Genomic DNA, 24,561 nt, shown 5'->3' on the forward strand with positions numbered 1-24,561 from the left:
ACAATGAGCTCTGCCTAAAATATGATACGACATGTGAGAGACGAACGTGCTTCGCTCCTCCCTGTCTCCTGGGCTTGGTTTAGGTCTGGGTGTGCTTAATGACCTTGACTAACAGCCTCATTAAGCTTTGTTAAGAGTCTACTACCTGTCTCCTGAGTTCATTTACATGCACAGGCCATGCAGATTAATTCCATTCAAGTTGCCAGGGGAGAGAGCAGAGCAGGGACACCGCTCTAATGACTGTGCGGGGGTTAACCCACATTAAGAGGAGGTGGGATAGAAAAGGGTCAATATAAAGATTTCCATTGTAATATTTTAAAGCACATCATTGGATTCTGAAATGTCATCATTTAAAAAAGAAATATGACCTGATTAATACTAATAATCTATCAGACAAAAATTACAGTCTTCATTTGCCTTCCAGTGTTTTCTGTGCTACGGCCCAGATCGACACCTGTTTACTGCTGCTTCCCAAATCCAAGAGGTGCAGCCAACAAGACTGAACAATGGCTCATGTTGTGCTGCCAAGGAGTTAAGTTTCTACAGGAGATGTCTGGGAAGCTGCAACAGATTGTAATGATCAGCAAAAGGATCTGTGCTATGGGCCTTGAACAGAGTGGGAAAATATTATACTGTATGGTCTGTTTGCACAATTCAGTCAGAGTCTCTCGGGTCACCTTGAAGCCAACGATAAAAAGGTGATTTCTGCTCCGCGGTCGGGAGGAATCCCAAACTCGCGCCAATGATTTCACATAAATTTACTATGTTTGAATCAGCCATTTCATTATACGGTGCAAAGCCTTTTGCCTCCTCCTTCAGAGGAGAATCATTACTAAAACCTACAGGCATAAATCATTAATAAGCCATCAGTGACTCTCTTCACATGCACACAGAGATGGTTCCTCACCTCCTTTGTTCTTGAAGTACTCCGTGTCTTTCCACATGAGAGGGATACGAAGATCTGGAACGACAATGGACAAGGGATTAGACCACAAAAATTTTAATCACCCTAATTGTTGTGTGTGTGTGTGTGTGTGTGTGTGTGTGTGTGTGTGTGTGTGTGTGTGTGTGTGTGTGTGTGTGTGTGTGTGTGATTGTGTGTGTCTCCCTGCACATGCTGCTTTCACTTACTGACTAAAATATGTACAGCTAATAACTGACTGACTGTGTGTGCAGCATGTTCTCCAGCTGGGTTCCAGACAAGACACGCAGAAGTGGACCACTGAACCTCTCCACCCCCCGAAACACACACACGCACACACACATACACACACACAACTCAGTAATCTTTATTTCTTTATTACTAAAAATACTTGTCTTGCGCTTCTCTATGATCTTGAGGATAATTTGTCTGATTGATCCCTTTCTCTAATTGCAATGGGCAGCGTCTGCACGTCACCACATTCACATTGGTCAATTAAGAGGGGATGATATGTCGCCTATCAGACAGAGGAAGAGTCTCTCCTTTTCACTTTCTTCTTGCTAATTTCCTTAAAATGCTCACAAAAATGCTCCCCCTAGCCTTCTTCCCACCACCACATTTTATAGATCCATATTTTTCCCGGTAACTTACCTGAGATGGCCACTTTTCCTTTGCATGGGAGTCTGTCGTCCATCGGCCCTGCATCCGACGACCTCCGTGTGACCTTCTGCATGACCTGAGCCTCCTTCATCCTCTGCAGCTCCGACATGTAGGCCATGATTCGAGTGCTGCAGGTCTGCAGGCTCTTGGCCGCCTCCAGTGCCTGGTCTCTCTGGGAGCAGGCGGCCAGCAGCTTACAGGCTCCATCTCGCATCCTGATCTCATGGTCGATCTTCTTCTGGATGTCGCTGTCCTGCAAGAACGAGGGACGGTGGAGGAAAAGTCAGACTTGTTGAACAACAGATAAAGAATCTCTGGTAAATGGAGGAGGACGCGAGAGGTGCATTGAGGGCGATCAAATAGTTTTGGGGGAAAATGAAGGACAGGAGAAAATCAGAGAAGAGAACCAGAGAGTCTGGGGGAGATAACAGTCCCTTTGTGGATACATTACTGAGGCGTGTCTCTGAAAACACTCTGAACCCTTTGTTCACTGGAGTGTGTTAAATGTGAGAGTTAGACAGTATTTTAACACATGGCCTTTTGCCCTCACAACAACGAGCCCACCCCCCGCTGAGCAAACACGTACATATTGAATAATTTAGTGTGAACTTATTCACCACACACACACACACACACACACACACACACACACACACACACACACACACACATCTCGGGTGAAAGAATAAAGAATGAATCTGTCAAACATCGAACATCTGCAGCTAAAAGGAGAAGCCCCAGACACATGTCAACATAAACACATCACCATTTCTACCCAGGGTCCCTTTCCTCAAGGAGCTTTCTCAAAGGAGAACAAAGAAAATATTATCACACTAAATTTGAACTTATCTGGGCCAAGAAAGCCATCCTGTGACTGTACACGTGTGCAGGAATACACAGACACACACACGCACACAGACAAACAAACACACGCAGACAGTAAATGTTCTGTCTCTGGTGATGCTGTTCAGAGTTTTAAACAAACCTAAGCCCCTCTTCACTCTGTCAGCAGCACAGAAATACTGTATGCATGAACTGAAAACAGGAGACAGTGAAGGGAAAGAGTGAACATATGCAGCTAGAGGGATGAGAGAGCAGAGGGATCAAACAACGACTCAGCAAAAGTAAAGCCAGGTTGAACTCAAGTGTGAGTGCCAGTGTTCTTTTTCATAAGAAAAACCCTTGAAACATGCACAAATCAATGCACATCAATTTTTTCAATACAGAAACTAAAAAAATATGGTGCATAAACATACACTGGGCTTGCACGTGCTGGTGTAAACAGAAAGCCTTTGGTTAGTTGCAGAGAGAGATAGGCTACAAACGAGTAACAACAATGGTGAAAAGTGAGCAGGCTGTTCTTTTCTTGGGTCAACGACGAGGTGGAACCGTTAAGTACGAGTAAGATTATCCATGTTGCGTTCTACACTGGTAGCCAAGGCTCAAGCTGGTCATCTTCCAGAAGCGGGTCACGTGATTGGAGCCTGGCAAATCAAGAAAGCTTATGTTGTGACTGAAAAGACAGGATCCGCAAGTGATTAAGATTGTCCACATTAACCAAACATCGCTGTTTCAGAATAAAAGAAAGCCCCGGAGTTTTCAAACTGAAACAGGGCCAGCAACGTTTCCAGACTTTACAGTTTTCGCGGCTCTAAAACTCCAGTGTGGACGCCAGGCATGTCTGTAGCAGTGTTGATGCATTTTGATGGATGGATGGATGGATGAATAGATGGATGGATGGATGGATGGATGGATGGATGAAAACAACTGGCGCTCAGCAACTGCCTGACTGCTGGAGTTTGTGTATGTGCATGTGTGTCTGCTCATCCTCTTCAGTGATACATCAGCAAGCTTACACTCTCACCACAAATGAACTCTTATGCTCTCGTTTTCCCTCTTTTTCCCACACCACTCTTTCTTCCTGACGAATGCACCTTCTTCTTCTCCTCTACTCTGACATCCACTCATTTCTCTTCTCGCCCTCTTTCTCTGCACAATTCTTATGAATTTTTTATTCTTTTTGATTTAAGCTTTTATACTTTCACTGCTCATTTTTGCCCTCTGCCTTCTCCCTTGCTCCATCCGTTCCACTTCACTGTCCCCATCTGCCTTTTCTCTCCTCTACTCCACGTCCCTCCTTTCTCCTTTCTACCTGCGCCTTTCACGAACAAGTGGGAGCGGAATGAGTGCGGTTTGGACATAAAAGTCCACATTTTTGGACAGAGACTCCTGCTTGGACATGGTGCACTGCAAAATGAGGTTTCATGTAACTCTCGATTAACCACTGTATTGGAACTTGCTCCTCAGGATAAAACCACACTACTTGAGCTGGTGGTGAAAACTACACCAGCAGCTGTAACTCACTCAACTATTCTGTCTCTTAACCAAACCTCCACAACATGGAAAAAGTCTAACAAGAAACAGCATTATGACTCACTACAATAACATGGTTCAACGTAAAAAAAAAAATGGACGGGGGTGATTAGAAGTGGGTTTCTCCTCTGAAACACAGACACAGCATGATTCAATATATTATCACTGATTCGATGATAACAATCAGAGTAGTGTAAAAGCTACAATGTGGCTGCTAAACACAATGTAGCTACACAAATAATGTTGTAGTTAAATAAACACTCTGACTAAGCTAGTGAGTCTTGACAGCAGAAGAAAGGACGGCAGATTACAGCAACAGTATAAACATCGATCAGCTGCAATTTACAAGAGGAGAACTTGATTCCGTGGGTGTTAGTTTATGAGTGTTGATCATCATTAGAGAGATAAGAGAGAATAAGGCTTAATTTTGATGCAGCTGGCTGGTTATTCTGAGGAGAGCTTTAAACCCAATGCAAGAGACGAACGACTGCACAAACCAAACTAATCATGAGTGAGAGGGTTGTAGAATCTATCTGTAGAAAATCAAGCTGTCAGTGACGAAACCACCATTAGCCAAATTGATTTGCTGATTGATGATTAAGTGCTTCTCAAATGTGCAAGATCTGCTGTTAACAAAGACAGATGGATTCAACCCGAAACAATTATCAGCTGTTAAGTGATAAACATTTAAAAAAAGAACCATAGATAAAGGAAAGAAATGAGAAACAGAGAAGCTGAGGTTGTGTCCAAATATCTTTTTCAGTAATGGAACTACAAACACTAACTAAACTCAGACTCTGCATCCTCAAATGAACAATATGTAGCTTTGGCTGCTGTCTCTCTATCAAAACATGAACAAATGACCTAGTTTGATGACGTCTTGAAGAAGTGTGGGGTCATGGGAGTTGTTGCTGAGGAAAATTGATCTGATGTAACTCTGGAGCAAATAATTGTCACAGATGAAAGTTTCATTATGAGTGACCAATAGAAACTGTGGAAGGGAAAAACTCGCAAGCATTGTGTTATTGGTCATTTGCCCCAGACTTTATAGCAGAGCGAGCGTAAAGCCAAAGGTAAAGAGGATATGACAGAATTAAAAGCAGACCAAAATGGAATGAGTTTGAACATTGTTGGAAACATTTTGGTTAATTTCAGGTTCACAATTCAAAAAAATATACAACATAGGTTTAATCGTCATTTTAATGAAGGATTGTGACATATTATATATTTAAATAAAACTATTGCAAGAGAAGAACGAATAAAACAACCAATAAAACAATAATGAGCACAAAAGTTTGTAGAATCTACATTCTTAAGAGGGGTGAGATCTTTCAGATTGTTCATCCAGACAAAGTGATGTCAGGGATGAAACCATCATTTGCCAAATCAAAGTTGATTGATGACAATATGGATGATTAATTCCTTGCTCAGGCAAATGATGGAATACAAAACAGCTTCTCTGCTCCTTCTCAAATGTCAAGATCTGCTGTTCGATCAACAACAAACCCAGATGGATCCAATCACAAAAAAAGATTAGCTGTTGAGGCTGAGGATGAAGGAAATAAACGAGACAAGCTCAGGCCAAATATCCTCAGGAACCACAAACCACACTCACAACTCATCCCTATAAGCCTGAGGATAGCCAGTCAACATAGATGGAATGCACACACACACACACACACCCCCACACACACACACACACACACACACACACACACACACACACACACACACACACACACACACACACACAAGAGTAAAGGAGCTGTCACCAGAGTCCACTTCCATGCAGTCCCCTGCTGGGAGGAGGTCCAGTATTTATAGCAGCTGAATTAACAAGCCTCTTTTTCTGGGGGATCTCAGAATAGAAGACGAGCAGCCTAGATCTGACTCTAATCCATGCATCTGTCTGTTCGTCAGGTTCGAAGAGTGCAGCAACCTGACATGAACGCTCACAGATGGTTCAGTGGGACATGATGCAGAAGACAACACAGGCACACAACAACGAGATGGACAAACTGCACAACAAACGTGTACTTTCATAGTGAACTTTTAAAAATGCTCACACACAAACACACATTTTGTCGCAGTGCTTCCCTCACACGGTGTCTTCGGTGGCAGGTGTTAGACTAGTTGGCAGTGCCTGAGAGCACGAGTGCCTGTGACAGTGGCAGTGCAGACAGCAGCCAGATAGAGAGTGAAGGAAGGGTGGATAGGCAGCGGGGATGCAGTGCATTTTGGGTATCAAGCAGAGACACGGGGGAGGGAATTGAGGAAAAGGATAGAGAGGAGAGAGAGAGAAAGAGACGGAAAGGAGGAGATATGGGTTGACAGGGTGAAAGGTCTGGATGGAGTGAGAGAGGCAGCTGAGCGGAAAAGAAAGAGATAGGAACTGCAAATGAAGGAAAGATGGAGCACAGAATGTCAAGCAGGGCGAAGGATGGAGGGAGGGATGAAGAGAGGGAGGGGAGATGAGGGAGACGAGCTCGAGTGAGGGAGATCGAGTTGTTCGTTAGAGACGACAAGAGTGAAAAACACAAAAAAGTGGTAGCAAAGGGAGGGTTAGGGTTAGGCAATCAGGACATTTAGAGACAGATTGAGCAATAGGGTGGCATGGTGAGGCAGTGGTTATCACTGTGGCCCCACAGCAAGAAGGTTCAAATCCTGATTCATGTCCCTTCCGTGAGTTTTCTCCAGGAACTCAGCTTACTATCACAGTCCAAAGAAATTGTGCATTGGTGTGAATGTAAGTATGAATTGTTGTTCGTCGCTGTATGTGGGCCCTGTGATTGACTGGCCACCTGTCCACCAGCGACAGCTCCCCTAGCGACCCTAAAAAAACAATACGCTGTACAGATAACGAATGGATTTAGAAACATAAAAGAAGCTGGTCGCTTGTATATAAACAGATTTGCTCACAAGGTAATGAAGTGGAAGATGCAGGATTTGTTCTTTCAATGAATGTAAATAAAATGATTTAGTGGAGAAGAACATTTGGAGATGTCAAATCATGAATGAATTACGATTTAAGACAATTCACTCCGGGCTGCATTGCACCAAATTATGTGTATAAAATCACTGTCAAGCATCTGTTCAGATAAATGTTTCAGCAAACCTTGACATCACCACCGTCTGACGCACTCAGTTTATGCATCATGCTGATGTAACCTTTCAGCAGGTAATCTGATGCCTCAGTAGAAACCAGATGGTCACTTCCTCTGTCACCTCTCTGTCCCCGTCTGGCTGTGTGTTTTGATCCTCACTTGTGTGTCAGCGGGTGTGATCCCAGAGACACTGACACACACACACAAACACACAAGCCGTGGTTGAGGGATTTGACGCCGCCGCAGATGGTGTGTAATGGTTTGTTTACGATGTGTTGTTCTGCGTGAGTGGGCTTTCCTGTTCGGATCACTGACCCTTGACCTCTGACCTCCATCTCTAACCAGACCAGACGGCAGCAGTTACAGCATGGGGATATCCCTATTGGGCAAGGCTCAACACACAGCGATCATCGAGAAACCACACAGTTTGCTTTGTACAGCAGAACCAGGCTAATTCAGACCACATGGGAATGAAGGGAGGAGAATTCACATCTAAATTGTGTTAAAATGAAAGTCCAAAAATTAAAATAGCTATATGTCTATATATATAATATTTTCACTATTTTTGCCATGGCAGCAGCATGCAGCTCCATGGATCCAAGTCACTGTCGATAGTCCACCACTAATCCTGTCTTCAATTAAATTTTGAGTGAAATCTATTCTATACATTGTGTAAATGTGTGTTAAATTCAGTACAGACATTCATGGTTCACAGAGGAGGAACCCCTCTCTGATTTAGGAGACCTCCTCACTTTTAATCTAGCGCCACCAAGAGGTAGATATTTGTGTTTTTTAATGAAATATCTCAAAAAATATTGGACAGATTCCCGAGAAATTTGTTACAGACAAATGGAGGATGAACTGAAATAAGTTTGCAGATCCTCTGACCTTTCATGGAGGGATATTATTTAATTAAAATAAAATGTTGGTAAAAAAAAATCCTGAAAAACTAATGACATCCCCATTATCTGCAGGTTAATACTATCATGTGAGGATATATCAACATGATATTGATGTTAGCTTTTAATTCAAACACAGTTGTGCAAAAGTACACTGAGCTGTTAGTAAATTGAACTTTTAGACTTTTGCACTACAGCCATGCTAGACACTTTGGGTTTTACTGTAGCATTAGCCATGTGCATGTACACATAATACATTTAATATGAATACTGACATTTCCCCTTTGGTATGTGAGGTTCAGAGGTCATGAAGAAGATTGCAGACAGTGGGATAAATCCTGCATCTTCCACTTCAGTCAAAGACTGGTTTCTATAACCGCTGTACAACAATGCACCGTTTCTTCTTTGCTGGCCATGAAGTTGTTTTCTTTTTGAACAGACGAGACACAAGAGACCGAAGAGACAAGAAGACTGAAGTTGAGATTGACAACAGTGGAACCGAGACTCAGATTCACTCTTTCACACACTCAACAACAGAGAATCTCACAAACTCACAAGAACATGCAAAATCCGTTAATCATCACGGCCACTGACACAAATAAGCTCTGTCTGTATTTTACACACACACTTGTGAATTCCTGACCACTCCCATTCACTGGGACTTTACCGGACTAACTGCTGGCTTTCAATTAGTCGGCCACAACTATGTGCCTCGCCTTCCTCTCCACCCTCTTCCGCTACTTTCCCTCCTGCTCACGTTCTTCCCGGCTTCCTCTCCCACACCCAGCACCAGGCTGCAGTTATGGATGGAGGGAGCAGCTGAGAGTGCAAGAAAGAGTGAGCAGTAAGAAAAAAAGCCAACAGCAAAATCAGCTGAGAGAGGCTTAGAGCAGAGAAAATGAAAAGTCAAAATGAAGTATATGTAATCAGATGAGGGGAAAAAACAGACAACCATCCCAAACCAGACCCAGCCCACTCAAAAACAATGACCCAATTCACAGAACAACATTACCACTGTGTCTCAGAGTCCAGCTGCTGTCAGGCAGCCAGGGCACAACAACAGTGAAGGGATCTGGTTTGGTACTGGTCATGGAAGACAGAGAGGAGGGGGAGAGAAACTGTAATGGGAAATGTTTGTATTCGCCTTTTTTACGACGGTGAAGCTGGCTACAAAGCCGTCCAAGTCTGTTCATTGCCAGGACACACTTAAGACACACTCTCTCACATGGTAAAACATGGCTGTTGCTCCTGGTGCCAACATGCGGATATCATCACTGCTCCACAACAGTGAACTATACGTCGCTCTTAGAGCTGGAAAGCTGTGAGCCCTCTTCTCTCCCGACGGCTTATGCATTCAATGACTTCTTGACAATAGAGAGTGTTTCAGCTCTGCTTGCATGAAAAGTATGTGTGTATCTGTGGAGGAGTTGTCCACATGTGCTTGTGTGCGCGAGGGCGTGTCCATATGACTTTGTAGCCAGCTGTTCTCACACAAAAGGCAGTGTGTTTGAATGCAGCTGGGTCCCAGCACACATGAGGCACAGCCAGAACAGAGAGTGCTAAAGAGCGATAATATGAATGTGTCTGTGTCCTAAATCGGGTTTTATGTACATGACGGAATTTGCCCGCATACGCAAACAAGCACATGCAAATGAATCCGGGCGTATTCGTTCTGTGTTTGCACATTGTTCTTGCAAGTGGATTTGTTTTTGTGCTTTTTTTGGCTGATGCCCCTAAGAAGAGCAACAGTGGGGTGAATTCCGAGCTATAAAACAAATTTGTTTAGGGCTACGAGAGAGCAGAGGGAGCTTAGAGTCTGCCAAGCAGTGATCACCTTCAACAATTTATGACGCAATAAAGCTTGATGGCTCTCACACGGCTGTGCACACTCAGCCTAAATACACCAGGTCCGCATTATCATATAGTGGCACAGCGGGAGCAGGGAGGATCAGCCAGCAGGCAAAAACCAAACTGCAGAAGCATTTGAAGGCGATGTATAGGTGATAAAACAGAGAGAGTGTGTGTGTGTTTGTGTGTGTCTGTGTTGGTTTATCTACTGTAAGAATGTGTGTGGTCTCTCGCCTTATAACTAACAGGCCTGCAGAGTATAGATTGGTGAAACACTGCCGACAAGTTCCAGACCGTGCAGCCTCATAAATAACAGGGGGTTGGAAAGAAGGGTTTACATGCAGCCTGAACTGTAGTTTATTATGAGTAACAACAGCAAAATACCCCGACCAATAACAGCAGTAACTCCTCCTGCTCCCCTTCCATCTCACCTCTAAGAGGACCAAGGGGAACAAACTGGACGGAATTCAATAACCAAAATAATGCAATGTTCAGTTGGCTTGTAAATTCTCGCTGACTTTTAGAGCAGCATCTAAAAGAAGTACAACAACATGTAATGCACGAAAAAGGCACTCTATATAATATTTTATGAAAAAGGCAGCCTTTTTGAATAGCTGCTTAGAAAGTAAATTTGAAAGAGCAGTTCTGGCGCAGTTCTGAATTGATGGAGATGGGACACGAGTTGTGATCCGAGCAGCTTCCTTTTCCAATCAAACAGTAATGGAGGAAGCCTAATGAAAGCTACTGGCAGACTGGGCTGTCTCAGGGCCTGCAAGCAAGGGGCAATTAATGAATTACAAAACACACACACACAGCAATACTGTAACCTCATCGGTGCACTTTACTGGCACAGTTAGACATCTGCACTGCAGGCTGAAACACAGCCACTGACAATTACACAAGTTCATGCTGCATTATTAACTGATTAGCCAGCTTTTTTCTTGTAAGCCACACAGCGAAAGGAGAGGAGGGTTCAGGAAGTAAACAGGTAGGGAGCAGGTTTTTCTGAGCCCCTGATCAAAGACTGCTGTGATCTCTCTCAATGAGAGCACCAGTGCATCTCTAATTCAGTGAAGAAGATTTTAAATGGTACACATGAGGCAAAAAGGAACTGACGTGACGCTGTAATCCACTCTGCTGGAATTCTTCACATGTCGTTACAGGCTGTTCCTTCACCAACGCATCTAATATTCCTGTTTGCAGAGAGGTGTTAGTCTGTGGACATTTGCTGGCTCTGTCACTTACTGCTCTTGCTGGCAGTGAGGGGATAGGAATAAATATGTGGCACCGCACTTTCTCTTTAAGAAGAAAAAAAGCTTATCTGAATCTCCAAAGGACCTTGGTGTGCATGCAAGTGTCACAGTGATTGACAGCTCTCAGTACACGTTACCTCACACCTCGGGAAGGCATAAGGGGGAGGGGAAGGGAGGAGTGCGACGCAGCGGCACAACTTGGATTTGCCATGTGTCCAGGCTTACCAGCAAAATGTTTACAGGCTTGTTCACAAGTTCACATGATTCGTTTTGTTACAGAAGGCCTGCTGGCTGCATGCCTCCACTTGTGCAGTTGTCCAGTTTACAACTGTCTCGAAATATCACCAAGTACAAACCCTGAACTGCCATGACTATACCAGTATTTGCTCACAGCAACATGTTGATTCGCAAATTGATTTGGAAGTTTGTGTGCAAAAGAAAAAACTAACAGGGCTTCAGCCATACTGCTACGTTTTCTTATGAAGACAGGGTTTTACACATGAGTACACAATAATAGCTTGTCTCCTGTGCATGTCAGCAGTTGTATTGTTGTTAAATGCAGAATTTAACTGCACAAATGTTAGCAAAGATAACAGGGTCAGTGACGCTTGTGATTGATCATCCATGTTGCGTTCTACACTGGTATCCAAACGTCAAGACCAAAAAGACCCGATAAGCAAGCTTTTGGGAGAGTCATCATTTCCAAACATCTCCCTTTCAGGCCGCCTAGATTAAAATGCAGCCCCGCAGTTTTGAAACTCAAACACCGCCAGCAGCATTTACAAACTTCTATTCGTGGGAGAGTTTAAAAGCCATAATTATAAAAAGATATAAAGTAGAAGTCAAATGCAAAACAAATTACCATAAAGTGATTATGAAAGATTAGCAGCAGCATCAGTTGCAGCAGGACAATTTGCAGCACCACAGAAAACATTGGGTGTGCTCACTGGTGGTTTTGTTATTTTTTTGCAAACTAGCTCAAATAAAAACCCTTGTATGCTTCAACAATCTCTGGGGATAGTCTCTGGTAGCTTTATTTTGAGGGACAGAGGCTGAAAAGTCTGCGAGGCCCTGCTCGACAGAACAAATCAAAAAAACTGTTCATGTCAGCGATCCCATTAGCAAAATTATAGGTTGTACTTTTTTCAATGGCACCCTTCAATCAGGCGAGGGGATGGAGACATGTTTATATCATGAGCTGCACGAGAAGGACTTGACAGGATGAAGTGTTGTTGGAGTAGCATGGGAAAGACAAATGGCAGATGAGGGAAGAGCTGAAGGGGACAGACGGAGGGCGTGGAGGGCAAGAGGTCACTGTGACACAGCTTCCCAAAGGAGAGTGGGGGTCCCTGCTGGGTGCCGTACCATTAAGCTCCTTTTCATCCTCAATGGCATGAGGGGGTATAGTCACTTATCTCACTTGCACAAACCAGTTCAGAACACGCTCAGAGGCCTCATTAGTTGTTTTTTACAACTCCCCGCCCCCTTCTGATTAACAGTTTCAACAGCCTGACACACATGCACGCACATAAGCACACGCACACACACACACACACAGTGCATGTCTCTGTAATCCCAGGCTTTCCTCCTTGTCAGAATAAGGATGAGCAAAATCTGGGCTAATTAGCTCAGCCGGCCTAACCAGCATTTAAGCCTGCCAAACTCTCCTCCCTGGTGTCTTCTACCTCTGCTCTCTTTACTATAATACAGACACATGGCGAGGTTCAGTTCAGCTCAGAGCATGTGGGGCTAAGACCATAATTCATTCAGAAAGCAATGAAAACACATTGTTCTTTACAGTTATTAAGGCTTCGTTTCACATTCAAAAGCATTCTTTGGGAAGAGTTCAAAATACTTGTTACTTGCTCTTATAAAATCCTAACGTTTATATATATGAAATGTTGCAGGATCATAATTTAACAAACAATCTTATACATTCAACCCCTCCGCTAAACCTCTTTTTTGCCAGCTACCATGAGAGGAGGAGGAGGCACAGGTTATGTTTTTATTTAGCAGGATTACGCAAAAAATACTAATGTTTTCATTAAATTTAATTGAGGAATGGGGCCAAGGAGGAAGCCATTAAATTTGAGTGCAGATTTGGATCTGAGGGTGGATCCTGGAATTCACTTTCTTCAACATTGCGAGTTGGGGCATTTCTCAACAGATGATAACTTATGGACCATGATTATGGGACTGATATTTACGAGTGTGTGCAATCCACCCGAAAAATCCAGATCTTGTGAATTTAAATGTGGTTCCATTAGAGACTGTTGGGCCTTGGTGGAGGTATGCACTACTGTATATACTGAATGCCATTCTAGTTGGTTTAGACATAATTTGGTTTTAAGTTTGGAATTGTACTAAACCTTTTAATTTGAATGGAAAAATCATACTTCATAAAGATTATTACTTTGTTGTTTTTATAACCCCTTTTGCACTGAGCTATTTTTTGACAGGCAGCTTCACAAGCAAGACATTTACACCATCCAAGCACCAAGACATTCCATCCTCTATATTTACACTGTGTGGGTCCATCATTCTCTGTACGTCTTCTCTTCTCTACTTTCCTGGAATTGTCCACAACTCAATTATTATGACTTGGGTCTATGGAGCTAAAAGCAATCAGACAATGTTGTTTACAGCTTCTATTGTCTTATTCAAAAATGCTATGTTGCAGTCCATGCAAATGTAGTCATTTTCTCAGTCTGTTTGCTCTCGGTGCCCATGCAGCTTCTAACCAAGAGCTCTGGAGCTGCTTTTATCACTCTATTATTAATCACTGTTGCTTTATTTAGATGGTATGGGCACATGTGTATATATAATCACATGTGCTACCCCCACGTGACTTCTGTCTGAGGGGTGGCGAGGCTGTTGTCTATCGTGAAGGTGTACAGGACAGAGGCGACATTTTAATAAGGCAGCAGATATGCAGCTATGTGGACGTGCACATAAGTGTGTGTGTGTGTCCCCTATCACTATCGACCAGCGAGAGCCCTGAAGTGAAAGCAGTTCATTATGATATTCATGAAGCAGCAGGACTTCTGAGCTGAGTTAAAGCGAAGCCGAATATCACTAAAAATGACCCTGAGCCCTCGGGGTACAACGACCAAGAGAGGGACACACAGGCACAGCTGGAGGGAGAGTGTGTGTGTGTGGGGTGGTGTGTGAGTGAGTAAGGTGGGGACGGGGGGGGGCTCTACCCACTTACTTTGCAATCATAACCGTATCATTATTTAAGAAATGACTTTATTCCTACCCTTGCTAGATGAGCAGCAAAAAGGCCTCTTGAAAAATTAAGAATTTAGGTTGACTGGATGTGAAAGGTGAGACAACAAAGTGCTTTACAGCCTTGCGGTACACCATTAATTAATAGCCGCCATGAATCAAGGCCAGAGGAATACTTCTTATCACAGGATAATAAAAGTAGTATTTGTTTCAGTGCCTTGATTAATGGCGGCCATATTAATGTCATGGGGAACACATGTAAGGTGAGATCCACTCACAGTCGCTGAGTCTGTCACTTTGGTTCCACCCTTCTGCCACTTCACAGCACTTACAGCCCGCTCTGGTTACTAATGGTTCACATTAACCCTTGGAGTCTCCGTGCATGTGTGTGTGTGTGTGTGTGAGTGTGTGTGTGTGTGTGTGTGTGTGTGTGTGTCAGTTTAGTGAGAGACAGTGAGGAAATGTGTCAGGAAGGCAAGAAGGCGGATAAGGGCAAGTAAGATGGAGAAACGAAAAGAACAAGAGAGGGAATATAATTAATCACGGCAAGTTTGTGTGTGCGTGTGAGCGTGTGCATGTGTGGTTCTTATCTCTGCCCTCCAGAGCATCCTTAACAGGAGGGTGCACATTTACATACACACACACAAACTAGCATCAAACTTAAAACTTGTACACACTCCACCACTTCTCTACGCACCAGCACACAGAGCTACTGGTTCAACCAAACGTTAATTCAGCTACAACACAACAAAGCACGGCCTCTATCTGCGGACATGTAAATGTACCATCGGCAGGCAGAGACGAGGGGAGCCGGTCTGGGTCTCACACGGTCTGACGCCCCGGTTCAGAATAAACCACCTTTGTCTCTCCTGCTTCTGTCTGTGCTGTGAGGGAATCAGTACAAAGCATTAATCCACACAGGATGGAAACACCATGCAAACAACACACATTTAGAACATTAACATAGACAATATTGAAGCTCCTTTTGATTAAGGTGAAACTGATAAACTGGACCGATAATGGTTGAATGCTCATAATCCACCATGCAGTCTTTTAATGTGGAAGCAATAGAGCGTAACAGTGATCGATTTTTTCTCGTTATTTCCCAGTGATAGTTTAAAGTCTGGAACCAGGTCGACGAGCTACAAGATGAATTGTGACCATCAAACATTCAATTCTGAGCAAAAAAAAAAAATGCCTGTCATATAGTTTATACTACAGTAACCTAGTGTAGTAACACTGAACGATCTGACTGTAGACGATTTGCGGTAGTGTAGTACTTCTTGGTGTCTCAAATAAAACACGTTTTTCTTAAAACACAGTTGGTATTATATGGACTTGGAGCTTCTACAGCTGCATATAACATATTTTCATGCTATTGGTTGCTTGTGATAAGTCTACCTTGGATGGTTACAATATTATGGCTGATAATCAAAATCTCTATCAGAAAAAGAAAAGGATTTGTGCTTCCAGAACCCTTGTGTTGTCTTGGCAGTTTCTCTATAAACATAACTTTTTAGCTCAAAAAAGCAGGGCAAGAGAATAAATATTACTGTATGTCCTGGCTACTGGCCAACTCAGTCTAAATATAAGAGCTGGCCCATGTCCGTCAAAATTTTCCAGCGTGGAACAAATGCAGAACAGAGGTCTGACAGTCAGGCACTGATTTTATTCAGGGTTGTGCTACGGCCTACAAATGAACAGAGAACACATGCATGCAGAGATAAATAAACCACAGTAAACATCTGATTGTCAGCAGCAGCAACAGATCATACAGGAGTCAGGCATCAAGTGTGCACCACGCCCCTCTCAATCTCTTGCCAAGCAAATCCACAAGCTATTTTGTGTCGTCTGTCACACACACACACACACACACACACACACACACACACACACACACACACACACACACACACACACACACACACACACACACACACACACACACACAGCCTTTTTCTCTGTGCAACATTTGACCCCAACCCACGCTGCCAGAGGTGCCATTGAGAGGTGCATGATGTGCATGATGTGTGTGGGGAATGATGTGTGTGAGCATATGCGGCAATATCTTTGATATTAATATTATCGATTCTTTACGGCCAATGGTGGCCTTTTATCAGAGGGCCGTGGGAGCAGGATAAAGACCTGCCTTGATGGATTATCCATTATAAGAGATCTCTGCAGATCTACCTTGTTTGTGTGTGTGTGTGTGTGTGTGTGTGTGTGTGTGTGTGTGTGTGAGTATGTGAGTGCACTGTGCATTTTGTGGCTCCACTCATAATCACAACACAAGAGCAATTCCACTAAACAAACATAATCTAATCACGGACTGGAAGCACAGATGCAGTGTAAAAATGAAGGACACACACATACACACAAACACACACTCATGGAAGCAGGTATGACTACCTCTCACATGGAATAAAGGACTGTAAGCTGTGTAAGTGACGGACAGCTCAGCAGATGCTTCCTCAGATAGATATGACAGATGGACGTGCGCTGGCACTGATTTTTACCCGCTGCCAGCAGCTCTGTATTAGCGGCTTGTCTGATTATCATCTGTCTGAGGGACTCTCCTCCATGACCATCTATCCCCTTACAATCTCCCTCCGCATCGTCAGGTCATCACTCTTCTCTAATTGTCTGTCTGTCTGTCTGTCTATCGGCCTGTCGTCTGTCTGTCCATCGCTCCCATCCTCGTCCACTGAGTCACCATCCTCAAGCCAAACCATCTCTCTCTGCCGCTGCAGAAATAAACACAGGTTTGTATCTCTCGTGAGAACAAACACAGGGAGAACCCGGCCACAAAGTTGCTTCTAAATGGAGAAAGAAAAATAGTACTTAACCTTTATAAAGCTCTGTCAGGGCAGTTTTTCAACTGGCTTTTATTGTGTGTATATCTGTTTTCAGACCTGCACCCTTGATATTCTACTGAGGGGCTGTATATGCAAATGTCCGAGTCAGTTACGCCAGAGTTTTTCCTGCAAATGCCCAAGTAAAAATGTAAACGTCCAAGTGAGCCTGTGTGATAATATAGCAGGAGATTATCAAGTGGATTCACCACAAGCAAGTTTGCGTCTTGATGACAAACAAAAAGAATACAAATATCTTGAACTGAAAAAGAGCACTACTCAGTTCGATCCCTCGCCTAAATGCTCTGAGATTTTCCACTTTTTGTGAACATGTAGAAATAATCTCCAGCTCTGTTGATCATGTGAAAGGCAAAGTCATGTCTGAAAATGGCTTACGCAAGAACGGATGTGTATGAAGACGTTTGAGTTAAAAGATTCTTAATTGGTCGGGTGGAGAGACAATATTGCGGAGGCTCATTTTTCACACTATTCCTTAGACAACTGGCTCAAGGAGAAAAACAGTAAAGTCCCATTCACCCTCCTCCTCCTCTTCCTCCCCTTCCTCCTCCACTACAGCTTCTGTCATGCTGCACAGTACACAGAGTAATGGGTTGCAGTTGCCCCTGAGTTTCTCAGGCTGAGAAGGTCTTATACCTATATCAGTCCCAACAGCTGCCTCCTGGGAAAAAGAAATGGACAACAGCAGCAGAGAATGTCCTCTACAGCCGACACACAGCAGCACAGAGCGGAGAAGAAAAAATCAACACACCCACATGTGACTGCGGGGATGATGGAAGGCTGAGGAGGGAAGAGAAGGAAGAGAGACAGACAGATACAAGAAGAGGTGACACTCCAGATACCTATCTTGAAAGAGAGACAGAAAGCTCGGTAGACAGACAGGAGCTGGACTGCAGAAAGCTCCCCTGCAGTAAGTGGTTATTGATTGTAAGACAAGGGCCAAGGGCTTCCATGGCCAGTGAACTGACACGGGATGCTGACTGTATTTTTTTTCCTCCTTGCATAATTTCAAACGCAATGAGGAGCATAAGCAGAAATGCATTTAACAGCAAATAGGATCTGCTTAGTGCACACTACAGCCAATAGAAACACATCACTGTGTACAAATGCACCGGGAAGTAGATTGCGTGTTGAGGACGCTGTGGAGACACACTGAAGAGGACCCCTGGAACATCAGAGACCTTTTCACTACTAATGATCAGAGATGGCTGTGGTTGTAACAGTAGAAGGGACAAAATGAGTACACACAACCATGAGCTTTCAATGCACTGCACGCACGCACACACACACACATATGCAAATGCAGAGACTCACACACACATAGATGCGCAGGCTGTATTCCAGGAATGAAAAGATCACATCTGCCATGTCGCTTGTCTCTGACTGATGCTGATGCAGGTGACCTTTGAAATCAACATGAGAAAATCTAAAACTCTATAGCTCGTCAGGAAGCAGCCTGTCATTAACTAAAGTGAAGCCAATCAACAGACAGAGATGCAGCCATGTTTGGTTCATCTGTGCATGGATTGAGTTTCAGTGGCAAATAAAAATAAAAAAGTCGATTATGGGAAGTATAGGTCTGTCATTCAAATGTCTGCAAACTCAAAGACACCAGGACGACTGCCTGTCACACACACTTAAGTTCTCTGGCCACCGTTCTGGAGGGGACAGCATGTTGAAGAAAACATTTTTTGGTGGCTGTCCTTTCTTTTTAGTATTTCTCTGAGGTTTTGGAGTGTGTGTGTGTGTGTGTTTAAATGGAAATCATGGTGAACTTCTTCCTGAAATAGAAACAGGACTTCATAACAGACATGTCTCTGCTGTGTGGACTGGCGTCGACGAAGCGCCAACATTGTTCTGCCAAAACCATGTCGTTTTAAGACGTTTTTGAAAAAAAGGATTTAAAAAAGCCAAATTTTCTCACATTGAAAGCCTGCTGCTTCTCCAGAATTCAATCTAAATAAGGCTATTTCTGGGCTTCAAACTCGAGGCGTTTAGGAAAGATTTATTCACGAAAGAGGGGAAAGGTTGATGACTGGGAGATGTGAGTCATTATTGCAGTAATCTCCCACAGTTGTCAGATTGTCCCCTCACTCACAACTAATGTCACCATTTACTCCAGACGCAGCCGAGGAAGAGCCATGAGTTATTTAAGGTGACAGAGGAACAAAATCTTTAGATGCCGTTTCATTTATCATGTCCACAGGAAATCTAATCAATGTTTTAATGTAACGACATCTGTCCCCTGACGTATAGAGGCATGTCTAATTGTTGTGGGACTAAACTATCCCAGTGCAATTTTCATACATAACAATATCTATCAATGTATTGCTTATACATTTTTCAAGCACAGTGAGTAAGTATTACACATGATTGATCAGACTTGCAAAAATATTTTGCTGTTTATCAAGCTGCTCATAAAGAAGAATTTAAAACCTTCACTTAGCAGCAGAATCTGTCTTTCAACTTAAAAGAAATAATAATGTGGCATTTATCATGATAATTATCAATATGGACTGATATGAGCATTTTTATCTTAATAAAATTTGAGGGTATATCATCTACGTCCTAAAATATTAGTGGTACTCCATTTTAAAATATTACAATTTACAGTAGAATTAAATTATTAGAGAAAGTCTCGAACTTGGAGAGGTGACTTAAAGATTACACAAATAGCAAACAGCCCTCTTTAATTCGGCCTATATATTAGAGAGCAGTTACACAACCATCCCTTGGTGAATCCATCTTTTAAAAGTGGTCCATCTATTATTAGCTCAGTCTTTTTCCACTTAGAAACGTGGTCAAGAGCAGCGTGAACCAACTCTAAAAGTTGGAATTTCATTTATCAAATCCACTGGATGAAATGAGCTACAAGCCGAATACATCATCATATCTTTTAGATCCTAAATACACATGGATTGGGTTCGTACAGGGAGGCAGAGGTCAGAGACAAAGAAGACAACTTAAAAACATGAGGGTTTTCAGTAGGAACGTCGCGTGTCCTCACAGAGTAAACAGGAGGTTATCAGCTGAGATGTCTCCAGAGCCGCTGCTGCTCTGCTTCTCTATGTGGGATCAGCCTACGTGACGAGTTAACCCCACAGTGTGACGTGACGTTTTCCCATTTCATCTCTAACATAAGATCATTCGGTGACAAACAGAAAAACTGCGACCTCACCCTTTGATTTGAGCTGTTCATCCTGGAGCAGCACCGCGCGTCCCAACTCTCCAAAACTGGCAGCACGGGCGCTTTTACGCAACAACACCCAGGGTCTGTCCAACGTCCCGCACACCTCGCGTAACGGTGAAACCTTAACTCAGATTTTCCCTGAGAGGCGCCTCCATTTATGAGCAAGACGTGAGAAAATATCCAGTGGAAATCCCAGCACTGCTGCAGCTGCCGGCTGTAACCTCTGAAGTTGTCAAGGGTCCGCGCACACAACGCAAACCGCACTCTTGGCAATTTGGGAAGGACAGCGCTCATGCGTTTGAGCCACACTCTGTGTTGTCTTCATCGTCATCCGCTTCATCATAATCACTGACGTCGTCGGTGTCCGAGCAGCTCCTGCATGAGCCCCAGTCCGGACGCACGCACACACGCACAGTCGCACACCACCACCGCCAGCACAAGGAGGGATAAAGACTGATGGACCAACCAAGAGCCAATTCTGTGGAGGAGGGTGCGTGAGGGTGCGTGTGTGTGTGCGTATGTGTGTGTGTGTGTGTGTGTGTGTGTGCGTGTGTGTGCGTGTGTGTGTGTGTGTGTGCGTGCGTGTGCGTGTGTGTGTCCATAATCTCTGTAGCAGAGGAGAGTGAGTTGACATTTAAGACACATGGTGCTCAATGCTGTGCCCACAGAGCCTCCAGGGCTTCCCGTGCAGGGACGTTGGCAGCAATGTTTTTGGAGCAGTGTCCTCTTTCACCAGATATAAATACAAATGAGGTGATGTTTGTGAGAGACATGCATGTAAACACATGTGTATTTCAGTGTTTCCTTTCCCATGCAGGAAGTCCATTATAAAAAAAAATACAAAATGTTCATAAAGTCTCTGGCAATTTGGGAGAACGTGACATAAGAAGGATTTGGCAGCCCCGAGTTTGGCCACAGTTTGAGGCACGTTGCATGAGTGTCAGTAAAATCCACTGTGGCCGCCCTGCATAGTGTCTACGCTGCCCACAGTGGGTAAAAAAAAACAACATTTTCTTTTTTGGAAGTTATGACTCAACTGTTTACGCAAGACACTCAGTCAATATACCATTTACATTGCTGCACAGCAGGTATAAGCATGTCCACCCTTGCTCCAAAGCACGACTCAAATAAGCAACTACTATTTATCAAACAGTTCTTACATTAAATTCATGGGCAGTCTCAAATTCCTTTGGTCATTTATTACTGTGATACATTTGCAGGACCGAACAATCAAAGAAAACCCCCCACTGCAAATAATGAAACTTTTTCATATTTCCGGTGAGATATAACATAATATAAATATTCTCCTATTATGTCACCATATGAAGAGTATTCACTAATACAAAAAGAAGCATTAAATATTACAATATAGTTACTATGCTACCCAACAGAGGTAAAATTCCTCCCACAACACATAGGCGTATTATGATAATTTAGTGGAAATGGTAATTGCATATCCATAACAGACAGTTACAGTGTACACAAATAACATTTGCCATTAGTCTGCACTTGGTGCACATATAATTCCACTGATAGAACAATTTATCATTCCCAGTAACACGAAACAAAATCTTTTATCATCTCCCTCTGCCTTCTCTCTATCTGTGCTCTGCTTATTGCCTGGCCCGAATGTGCACACTATAGGAAGTTGTGCAGCGGAGCGTGTCCCCTTGTCGGCTCTGTGATGTATGAGAGTGATTTGTGGGCAGGTGGAAACGGAAAACACAGATGAGTCCAGCTGGAATTAAGTGTTGGGGGAAAAAAATAGGGGTTAGGGTGAATGTGACTGAGAGTTTGGCTGCGGGAAACTGGAAAACTAACAATGGAGAAGACCACGGCGGTGGATACATTTTAACAAAACGTGAGGAGCCTCTAACAATGTTCCCATTTTGGTTGTTTTACAGAGCAGGAATGGATACAATCTAAACACTTGTTTTGTTGTGTGTTGTTTGTGGATGAAGTGAAATGAGACGTGCAGTTCAGAGATGCAGCAGATGACGTGTGGGAGGATCAGGATGGAGGAGGAGAGAGTTGGTCTGTGGGCAGCCTCAGCTAAAAGCAACACAGCAACAAAGTGCAGCATCTCAATGGTGCAATAATACATCTGTAGAGGTGGCTATATGAAAAAAGGCTCTATAGAACAACAGAGGAGGGGCTGCTTTGTCATGAAATTCACTTCACAGCAGGAGCAGAAGCCAAGAAAGCATCAAACATTAGGGCTCGGCGATATAACGATAAATATAATTATCAAAAAAGAACTTTTCCTCAATAGAAATATAAGAAACGGCCGATACGATGTCGCTAGAACTCATTCCATCCATGTTTTGACATACAACACGAACAGTCAATGATAATGAGAATAGGGCCGCATGGAACCAATCATGTGGCTGGAATTGACTTACAGCCACGTCAGGTTAGGTTGACGCTCACAGCACAGAGCGTAGGAGCAGCAGCCGGCAGCAGCACACATGCTAATGTTTGAACTATACTGCAGCCGTGCACACAGTACGTCAGGAGTGGCAGCGAGATCAAATGTTAACGAAAACTCGAGTGACAGCGTTACCGAAGAAGATGCCCAAACAGATACAGCCCAAAGCTCAAAAGACGAGGGCATTGTTGAAAAGAAGGATCAGAGGAATTCAGTAGTGTGGAGATATCTAGGCTATTTAAAGTGTGACAAGAAACAGAGTAGCATGCACTGCAAATTGTCAAAAGCATGTTCCCACAAAGACAGGTAATGCCACTAATCTTTTTTACCATCTGAAGCAGAAACAACAGAATTAGAGATTTGATTTATATCAGCCGTAACAAGAATGTAAACAACCCCCCGCTGTTTTTAGAAATTATCAAAATTTCTTTCCCTCATCTCTGTGTGAGACGTGCGCAACAAAAACAAGATGAGCCTTGATAACTCAGGACTTAGAGCTGTAAATATCCTACAGCTAATCAGATTAAGGTTTCATCAGCAAGTAGCTGCACCAGGGAGTCGGCCAGCGAGAAGTGCTGTCAGAGACAAATTTACACTCACAGTTCACAGTCTGGGTTCGTACGGCACGTGTGAGCAGCGACACAGATACAAAGATGCATCAACGAAGAGGTGGATTAAACTCTCAGTGTACACCTGTTAAATGAGACTGTGGTGCTGACCAAAGAAGAGAACATCTGCTGAATCTGGATATAAGAAAGGCCTGAGGACTTGTGACGCACAGTCTGCTTCAGTTTTCCCATGCTGCATGACTCAGGGAGGACCAGCTGAATGAGCCATAGCATCATTCCCAGTGTCATTACACTGCAGTTCACAGGATGAGAGGACATTCCTCCAGACAGACTATAACCTCTCACTCTGAGGTGCAAGCATTTCCTATTGACTCACGGACAACAGTGCTTCTCTCAGACACGTGCTTCTCTTCCTCTCTGCTGCTGCCGCTATTGTACATCCTCAAAATCCCTTCCTTCCTACTGTTCACACTGTAGCACTGTGTCTCTCTACCTACTATGTCTGCTTAGTCGGTTATCTATTTATTAGATATTTTGAAGCTGGATAAGTATGAAATCACAAATCCCATTATTGCCTCGAGGAGTAGCTGGACAGTAAATAAGCTCACAAAGTTTCACACTTTTGGTTTTATGAAGATTTGAATCCGGTGGTTGTTGAGGGACAGACCTGTGTTTCTCTTTCACATATTCTAGACTTTTTCACAGCCCCGTGTTTTAAGAAAGGCCTCCGGGCATGTCCACATAAACTGGCCCAAAGGAGCCACTGATGCATATGGATAAGCTTCAGTTACTTTATAACAAGGTGCTGAGAAGAAGAGACATCTTTCTATTCTTGTTATTTTTACACTGATATGTCTTTTTAATAGACATTCACAGTTATTTGGTGCAGTATATAGATTACACAACATTATGAGAATACTTAACTAAACATATTTCCAAAGATCTGCTATGGTTGAGTTCAATACATTTAAATTTAATTGACTATAGTACTATGATGTCCCCTTGTTATCACATGTGATGTGGGAGGAGACAATAAAAATGATTAGCCCCCTATTGGCCATATGAGGGTATAGCAGGCTCAGTACGCACACACACACACACACACACACACACACACACACACACACACACCGTGTCCATGTCATTATGTGCCTGTCATGCAGCAAGCACAAGAGTCATGTAGAGACTTGTGTTCTTCCCAGCGTCAGGCAGCCTGA

General features: G+C 43.4%; 1 protein-coding gene across 7 annotated transcripts in view; it reads right to left on the reverse strand.

The window, feature by feature from the left end:
• The window catches only part of rtkna (rhotekin a), a 61,332-nt gene that overhangs the window by 9,759 nt on the left and 27,012 nt on the right, over positions 1-24,561 (reverse strand). For 3 of the 7 annotated variants that reach the window (XM_069523936.1, XM_069523937.1, XM_069523938.1), the window contains exons 1-4: positions 20,336-20,789; positions 15,073-15,171; positions 1,574-1,835; positions 908-961 (exon numbers count right to left, since the gene is read on the reverse strand). In XM_069523936.1, the coding sequence (XP_069380037.1) occupies positions 908-961; positions 1,574-1,835; positions 15,073-15,171; positions 20,336-20,641 (721 nt within the window). In that variant the 5' untranslated portion in view covers positions 20,642-20,789. Of the gene's footprint in view, positions 1-907; positions 962-1,573; positions 1,836-15,072; positions 15,172-20,335; positions 20,790-24,561 lie in introns of those variants that run through there. The other 4 variants (XM_020093805.2, XM_020093806.2, XM_020093808.2 and 1 more) reach the window with 2 other exon arrangements.

This window comes from Paralichthys olivaceus, chromosome 4 (genome assembly GCF_024713975.1).
Source record: "Paralichthys olivaceus isolate ysfri-2021 chromosome 4, ASM2471397v2, whole genome shotgun sequence".
NCBI lineage: Eukaryota > Metazoa > Chordata > Actinopteri > Pleuronectiformes > Paralichthyidae > Paralichthys > Paralichthys olivaceus.